Source organism: Mercurialis annua, linkage group LG3, assembly GCF_937616625.2.
Source record: "Mercurialis annua linkage group LG3, ddMerAnnu1.2, whole genome shotgun sequence".
NCBI lineage: Eukaryota > Viridiplantae > Streptophyta > Magnoliopsida > Malpighiales > Euphorbiaceae > Mercurialis > Mercurialis annua.
Genome location: NC_065572.1, coordinates 67598784 through 67608131, shown reverse-complemented (window position 1 = coordinate 67608131; position 9348 = coordinate 67598784). Strand labels below are relative to the sequence as shown.

At 29.7% G+C, this 9348-nt stretch overlaps 1 protein-coding gene across 1 annotated transcript; it reads left to right on the top strand.

Moving 5' to 3' along the window:
* Positions 1-5032: 5032 nt before the first annotated feature.
* Positions 5033-8458, top strand: LOC126675076 (polyamine oxidase 1-like). The gene is made up of 10 exons (XM_050369652.2): positions 5033-5214; positions 5524-5770; positions 5862-6011; positions 6093-6327; positions 6417-6560; positions 7095-7244; positions 7336-7590; positions 7675-7756; positions 7846-7962; positions 8231-8458. Exons 1-9 carry the CDS (start codon positions 5106-5108, stop codon positions 7914-7916), a joined length of 1443 nt encoding a protein of 480 aa, XP_050225609.1. The 5' UTR covers positions 5033-5105; the 3' UTR covers positions 7917-7962; positions 8231-8458.
* The last annotated feature ends 890 nt before the right edge of the window (positions 8459-9348 follow it).

Below are 9348 nucleotides of genomic sequence, written 5' to 3'. Positions count from 1 at the left end.
TGTTTCGCGAAAAATTTATAGTGATTTCTAGGCTTGCTACGGGTTTCGGAGCTACCACTCCCATTCCCTAGCGCCGGTCGCGGCCCTCAATTTTGGGTCGTGACAGTTCACGATCTATACCGTTCATTATAAAATGAACGGTGTAGATAAAAAAAGTACAATTTTAATCAAATTGATTCATTTTACAATAAACGGTGTAGATCGTGAACATGACCCCAATCTTTTATTTTGTATTTTCAATGAAATATTGGAAGGTAGAAAATTTAAAATTTAGTTTGTTAATAATTTTGAATTTTTCAGACCCGGATTTAAAAATTGAATTGAATATTAGACTTTAGAAGCTGAAAGATCAGTACAATTGAATCGATTATGTAAAATTGAATAAATTTCCAAACAAAATTATCAAATTAAGATAAATTTATAAATTTTGAAAGATATAAATAAATTTCCAAAAAGTTAAAAATATTTGACTTTTTTAAACCATTACGCTTTATTAATTGGGATGAACTAAATTGTAATTTTATGTTTTTGCAAACTTGGAACTGCCACGTAGGCATAACTAAATTGATCCTAAAAAATGGATAGAATTATAGCAAATTTATAAAATTGGGATAGATTAGTCAATTTTAAAAAATTTGGTTAAATTTATAAAAAAAAAAAAATTAAAACTTAACATTTTAGCATATTAGACTTATTATAAATTTTCAAAAGTTGAACATTTATTGTATATGTTAATTAGGAATTGAAAACATTTAGATTAAGATTAATGTTTTTTATATATTTTAAAATTTTGTCTTTTTTAATGTTTAGGAACTAGATATATAGAACCCTTTACAAAGTGAATTCAGTTTCGTTAAAATTAAAATGTTTTAGAAAATTAGTAATATATTCTTAAAAATATAGTGGTATATATAATAATAATTTTGATTTAAACTCTAAGTGTTGATTATCTATCTATACTATATATAAAAGCACGGATGGGGGGGGGACAGACAAATTTACCGAATAATCCTTTCTAATTTATTACTAAATAATGGTTGTATGGTCATTAACTAATTATTTATTTAATTTATTACTAAAGACATAATATGATTAGAATCCTAACTATAATAGAATTAGAGACCCAATTAGAATTAGAGTCCTAAATATAATAGAATAGAGTTCTAATTAAAAAATAACTATATTATTGGTTTAATAAAATATTAATATGCCTAATATAATTTCATTAATGAAGTTCAGTGTTCTCACAATCTTTACAAAAAATGGCCAATTTATGAACTTATCATTAATAGGTTTTCTTTTGTTCTCTATTGCTTTTATTTGGTTTTAAGGTTTATTTCTAGATAAAAATGTAGCCGATTTGTTTGTTAATCAAGAAAAAAATTACACAATTTTATATGGTGATTTCCCCAATTTTATTAATAATTGATTATGTGCCGTCTTCCTAATTGAATATGTGCCGTATTCCTAATTGATGAAGATTTTGTATATTATGATATCTTATTTGGTATATGATTAAAGGATATAAATTCTAAAATTATAGTATGTTATAGAATTTGTAGTGATATGATGCTATATTATCTCTCGGACATAAGTCTATAATTATCACAATATTATTTCTAATAAAAATATATTATACTGTAAAATAAACTATTTATAATATTTATAATTACTATTTTAATTATTTAATCATCTACAATTCTAATTAAAATAAATTATTTTAATAAAGTAATGTATAAATTATTATTTAATATTTATATTATAAGTAATTATAATTGATTATTTTTTATTTTATTTTTATAGTAAATAATTAATAAGTAATAAGTAATAAGTAATAAAATGTAAATTGACGAGTCAAATTATGAGCCACGTGTGAAACACGTAAAGCGACACTAGTTCTTAAAAACGTTACTATCACAATTTGTATATATAAATAAGCTGAAACATTGTAAATTACAACGGCTATATAAAGTGATTTATTATGATGGATTCTATGTAAATTCAATTGACAATTATATATAATGAAGTATGCACAGTTAGAAGGCGTACGGACTTATAGAAAACATTGGACAAAGGATCACTTCACTCCCTCAACTTGACAAAAAAATTCAAAAAAATCACTTCGAGGAAACTAGATCATTTCAACTCAAAAATTGACGAAACCAAATCAAAATTTTTCCTTTGACGAAAAGAGAGTGAGATTCTTAATTAAACACAATTAATCCTAATTAAACCTAGTCAATCTTAATTAGTTATAATTAGATCTAATTAGCCCTAATTAGATAAAATAAGAATTAAACCTAATCAAACCCTATAATAAGAAATTAAATTAAACCTTATTCTCTTCTCTCACCGTCGGCCTGTCTTCTTACTGTTGACGTCATCATACCACTGCTCTTTAAGACTGCTGCGATGAACAGTTCCAGCCGAGAACGACAAATCTAGGAATAATTACAGAAAAGGACGACAGAGAGAAACAATTAACAACAACAACCAGTCATGACAGAAGAAGAAAAGAAGAAGACAACAACATGATTAATGATGAGAAGAAGAAAAAGAAAAAAATGAGAAAAAGCGCTAAAAAGATTATAATTTAAAAAAGATAAAATTAATGAACTTTTAAAATTATAAAACTAATTGAAAGTTGGAAAGGATTATGTGCCAATTTGAGAAATAAACTAAATATAAGGGTCTTTATAATTATATTTTTATTTTATAATGGAGAGTGTAACACATGCAGGGAGGTGAGAGTGGAGGAAGGTCTTTTTGATACGACTTTACCAATTTCTAATTATCACTTAGCTTTTATTTTTTTTATTTCAGTTATCAAATTTTTATTTTTTTTCTTTTAATCACGAAACTTCAATTTATTTAATTTTTGTTTTTTTTAGCTAAAAATATTTAAGTAATTGCCATAATTTTTTTTATCTAAAAACTTATCATGTATACATAATTTGGTCTAAAACTCTCTTTCAAAATTAACTAATATATTGTGATAAGTTTTTAAAATAAAGGGTTTTCCAAATACCTGTTTTGGGTAAAGTATTTACACCATTTTAACTCATCTTTTTCTCTTATCCTACATTACCTAATAAGCTAACTTATTTATCAAAAATACTCACTATATAAAGAAGGCTTATCTTATTTTAGGTTAAATTTTTACATAACCACCTTTTTTCTCTCTTTCTTATCTTTCTTCTTCTCTCTTTTTTTCTTCTTTTTTTTTTTCATTTGATTTTCAGTTTATCTCCTCCGATTACTTTTCCGTTCGTCTTTTCCGTTCGTCTTTCCGTTCGCGCTACTGTTCGTCTATTTCCGATAGATTTTTCGTCGTTTCCGGTCGATTTTTCGTTCGTCTTTTCTGTTCGCGCTAGTCCGTTCGTCTTTTCCGTTCGCTATGGATTTCTCCACTCGTTTTTAGATTTGTGTAATTTTTTAGGTTTTTTTTAATGATTTAAATATTTTATAAATAAATTATTGTAGATCTATAATTTTTTGTTTATAAAATTGTTCTATTATTCATATAATTATTTATTTTGTCTTCTCTTATTCATAAATTTGTTTATTGCTACTGATTTTGTAAAGAAAATATTGATTTATGGTGCATTTGTAATAATTTTATAATATCTTTACGTTTTAGTGTATTTTTAGTGTATTAATGGTGTATTTCTGCCGTTTTTTAGTATATTTATGGTGCATTTACAGTGTTTATGGTGTATTTGCAGTGTTTCATGGTTAAACCACAAAAAACACTACAAAATGTAATAAATACACTACTTATACACTAATTTTACACTATATAAACACCATAAAAACATTATATATACACTACTGTTACACTATAAAAAATAAAATAAAAAATTCCAGGAAAAAAATCTATAAAAAATAAAAATTAACACTATATATACACTAATCTTACACTATATGAAAAAACTGCCGGTCGGTTCGGTTCAGTTGACCAAACCGAAAAAACTGAAACCGAAATCGAAAATCGAAAAAGGTATTTATGAAATTAAAAAAAAAAGGTATTTTTCGTAAATGAAAAAAGTCAGAAAAGAAAAGTCAAAACTTGCAATGTAAAGTTGTAAATAAAATGGCAAAACATGTATTTTGGAAAATTACCACTAAAATAAAATTAGCAAAATTTAGTTATTATATGTCAAAATCCGACTACCACTTAGATATTTTTGGCCTAAAGAACCCATTTGAAAAATATAAAGTTCATTGACCAAAAAAACGTTCATTGACCAAAAAAAATTTTCAATAACTGAAATTAAAAAAATAAAATTCAGTGACCTTCAAACATAATTATTCATAGTGCCGTCTAATATTTTATCGGCTTAATTACTTAAAAACCACTCACCTTGGACATATTTTTCGTTTATACCCTGACCTAGAAAAAAAATTCATTTATACCCTAACGTATGTGTTTATGTTTTACCTCTACCCAAGACACTAAATTAACCTTTTTTCATTAAGAAAAAAGTTTAAAATAGTTCTTCATTTTTAACCTAAACTAATTAGAGTTTATTTAGAAATGAATTTTTCTCTAAATGAAGGACTATTTTAAACTTTTTTTTAAATGAAAAGAGGTTAATTTAGTGTCTCGGGGTAGAGGTGAAACATAAACACATACGTCAGGGTATAAATGAATTTTTTCCTAGGTCAGGGTATAAACGAAAAAAAAGTTCAAGGTGGGTGGTTTTTAAGTAATTAAGCCTATTTTATAAATTAAACTGACATTGTAAAAATTGAAACCCACAACGTTTTTGGAATTGGCAGTCATGTATAATTATATATGCACCCCACCAGTCCTATTCCCTAATATTTCTTTTGAAAAGGTGTTGGACTTTTTTGAGATAACGTTATTGAAAAATTATTGTGTTAGAACAATATCGTTTGAACAAGTGATAATATATTTTAAATGGAAACGTGAAAGAGGAAATATTAAAATATGATTAGTCCTTTGGCAGGTGAATTACGAAATGTGATGAATTAAAAAAAGAGACATGTGAATATTTTCGGTTTCTTCATTTTGCTATTATAAATAGCAAACAATACATTGTAGCTAGCTACACATAACTATTTCAATTTACCATTTCAAAATGAAGACTTTGATAATGCTTCTTCCCCTTCTTTTCCATTTACTTTTGTCTGTAGCTTCAGCTTCATCGCCGTCTCCGACGGTCATTATAGTCGGAGCTGGAATGTCAGGTGACTATGAACTATGCAACATGCAAATTTATCGAGTTTTATGTTCCAACATTTTATTTAATCAACTCAAAATATTTTTGAAACTTCAAATTTATAACTCATTCGTATTTGATCAATATTTCTATTTCTGTGCAAGCTTATGAAGAAAATAAACATGAGTAGCTATTTTTGGTCTAATATGGCACATATTGATGTGACTGTGATTTAAGAATCTATATCTTGCAAATGTTGAAAATAAAAGATTCAAAATGATTTTAGTATGATTGTAATTTTAGTGGGCAATTTTGGATATTTGTACATTTTTTTCAGGAATATCAGCAGCAAAAACACTGCATGAAGCAGGAATTAAAGACATTTTAATACTGGAGGCAACTCCAAGGATTGGTGGGCGTCTCATGAAAACAAAGTTCAGCGGAAGCACGGTGGAGATGGGCGGAAACTGGCTGTTCACCGGAGGACCTGTCGCAAATCCTTTGATTGACATTGCCAATAAACTCAAGCTCAGAACCTTTTATAGTGATTATGAAAACATCACAGCAAATACTTACAAACAAGAGTAATTATTTATAAAATATAGTGCTCTAATTAGTTCTTTTTAAGCCCATCTTTCTTAATTGATGAAGCAAATTGTTTCGGATTTGTGGCAGAGGTGGACTATACCCAAAGAAGGAGGTGGATGAAGCATACCAAGTAGCAAGTGACAGGGATGACTTCTCCGAAAAGTTGTCCGAAAAATTATCTGCCAAAAAGAAAGATGTTGATATCTCAATTCTAGCAGCTCAGCGAATTTACAAACGGTATATAATAGCAAAAAGAAATTCATTTTTTTACTCAGAAAAATGTTAGAATCTTCAGCATAGTTGAATTTACGAATGCAGGGTACCGACAACTCCGCTTGAAATGGTGATAGACTTCTATTATAACGATTTTGAAGATGCAGAACCACCAAAATACACAAGTTTGAAGCATACGATTCCTAGAAATGAGTTAGTAGACCACGGGGAAGATTCATACTTTGTCGCGGATCCAAGAGGATTCGAGGTTTTGGTTCAGTATCTTGCCAAGCAGTTTCTTTCCTCTTTGACTAGTGATCCCAGGCTTAAGCTCAATAAGGTCAATTTCTTAACTTATTCTTCAGCTATAAATGTTCCTTCTTTTTCCTATTTTTTTTTTATTAAACTCGGGATTGACCGAATTTGAAGGTAGTAAGAGACATAAGCTATTCAGACAGTGGAGTTACTGTAAAAACAGAAGATGGTTCCACCTATAATTCAAAGTATGTTATTATCTCTGCCAGCCTTGGAGTTCTCCAGAGTGACCTTATTCAGTTCAATCCTACGTTTCCTGTAAGTTCAATTCGTTGTACTATCATTTTTCTTTTCTAGTTGATACGGAACATATGCATAACGTAAACAAAACTCTCAAACAGAACCGAAATAGAAAATTACAAAGTTATATCTTTTATAAGACTAAGTTAAAAATAGTATGCATGCATGGGTTTGATCTAGTGGTCTAAACTTCAGCCATCTGAGCGCTATGGTTGCGGGTTCAAACTCCAGCTACGCCTTTTCTAATAAATGAAGTGGTTGAGATTGAATTGCTGGCTATTATAGCCGGAACTGCCATATATGTAAGCTTGCAGGTGGTTCACATCCCGAAGTTTTACAGTCATCATGGGCTTGCGTTTGGGGGGGGAGTGAGTTCTCTTCACGAAAAAAAAGTTATAAATTTTAATATAATTATGAATCATATTTAAGCCGTTTGAGACTTATCTTTGAAATTGAAGAACCAACAAAACCACATTGATTTTTTTTTTAATAAGTTCCCGTGCAGCATAGCGCGAAACTAATTCCACTTTCTCACTCTTTGGAAATAATCAGATATGGAAAAGAATTGCAATATCAGATTTCAGCATGACCATATACACCAAGATATTCATCAAGTTTCCTTACAAGTTCTGGCCTACCGGCCATGGAACTGAATTCTTTCTCTACAGTCATGTGAGGCGGGGATACTACCCAATCTGGCAGGTACGTATCAGAAACGGAAAAAGAACACCATTTCGGGCTCAAATTTATACTATGAACTAAATAACACCAATTTGTTTTAATTTTTTAACAGCATCTGGAGAATGAGTATCCAGGATCCAACACTTTAATGGTGACAGTAACATCCGATGAGTCGAAGAGAGTTGAGCAACTATCAGATGGTGAAGTTGAAGCAGAAGTTATGGAGATTTTAAAGAACATGTTCGGACCGCACATTCCTAGGCCAGAATCAATACTAGTACCCAGATGGGGCATGAACAAGTTTTATAAAGGCAGCTATTCAAATTGGCCTGCTAATTATAACCAGAAGCGGAAAGACCAATTAGCGGTGAGTAGAATTATAATAAGTTCATAATTTTTAGCAGAAGTTATTGTTTAAAAAATATTTAATACTATGTTTTTAATTTTTCAGGCTCCTGTTGGTCCAGTATACTTTACCGGGGAACATATTAGTAATAAGTATATAGGATATGCTACTGGTGCTTATTTTGCAGGTTCATTTAATTCCCTCTACCAAACCTCTGCAATTTTACAATTTTAGTAGGTTTTAATTGTTTTTTGACAATGAAATTGGTATTGTCAGGTATTGATACTGCAAATGATTTATTAGACTGCATTAAGAAGAAATCTTGCAAAAGCAATCACCACATATGAGTAAAAGAAAAAAGTACAAAATGCTCGCAGCAAGCGTATTTTGAAGGTGAAACACTATTCATCTATATATTCTATGTAGCACGGAAACAGAAAACGCTGAAACGAACAAAAATGGAATAGCTGCATCTTTTTTTTTATAAAAACAGATTAAAAATATAGAGTTTTGGAGTTTCATAATCATTTTTTAAAACAGAAATACAATGCTGAGAAGTAGAACTCAAAAAGTTTCCGTGCAATTGTGTTCATGTAATTCGAAATAGAAATAGCACAGCTATGAAGATCCTAACTTGTGATCGTACTTAACTGTCATGCAGGTGAAATATCAGGGATCATAATCAGCAGAAGCAGGGATCTTATGATTTGCACATTTTATTTTTGTCAAATTATGTGCTAGGATTTTAGAATTTGCACCATTTTGTAATAATTTCCTGATACTTTTGCACGATTTCTTGTCAAATTATGTGCTAGGATTTTAGATTTTGGAAATGTAGATTGGATTTAAGAACTTCATGAAGCAGATTTGGCTTGGCTGAGTGCTTAAATTGTTTTGGTGGCAAAAACTTGTGATTTTTACCATTTACTTCTTCATTAACCATTTTAAGAATCATAACAGTTTATTTAAGGTACCATGAAAATAAATGAACAATAATTGTGCATCAGGAACAAGAATTGAATTTCGAAACATGTAATTGAGTAATTGGACAATCTGAAACAGCTTCTTATTCATAGATATATGATGCTATAGCTGAGCATTAGTGAGCAAGTCCATGTGTAGCAAAAATTCCCTTACGCATCCCGAAAGTTCCAAGCCGCCTACGAATAAGCGGGGGTGGGGGTGGAGAATACCTACTAGGACCGGATGGAGGAATCGGAACACCCTTAGGCAGGACACCGAAATTCCAATGGCTCGGCGGAGGTGGCGGCGTTTGATCTGAGGTACGTCTGCTGGGTCCTGACGGAGGAATAGGGACACCCTTGGGCAGCATGCCATATTTTATACGTTGAGCATTCTGAATGGAAGATTGAGCAGAACAAATGAAGAACAAAAGCACAGAAAATATACTTAGTGGACTAATTATTTTCATGATTGTATTGAATCTCGAATATTAGTGATTTAAGATTATTTATAGGCTAATAATTAACAAAATAAATAAGCCTATAAGGACATAAAATTTGAAAATATCTTAATTCAGAAATGCATTCAAAATATTATTTGGTCAATTGATTCATTCAGACAGAAAAGAAAAGGAATCAATTGATCATATTTTCTTACTTCACGGATCTCATGCTTAGTTGGTTTCTAAAATTAAATTTATGTTTCAGATTATCATTAATTAAGGTTACATTTTTGACAAAAGTTTACTAAATTTGTCTTCCCTCTATTGACCAAAAAAATATATGTATTCTTTCTTTCTAGTATTGTTTTTTGAAT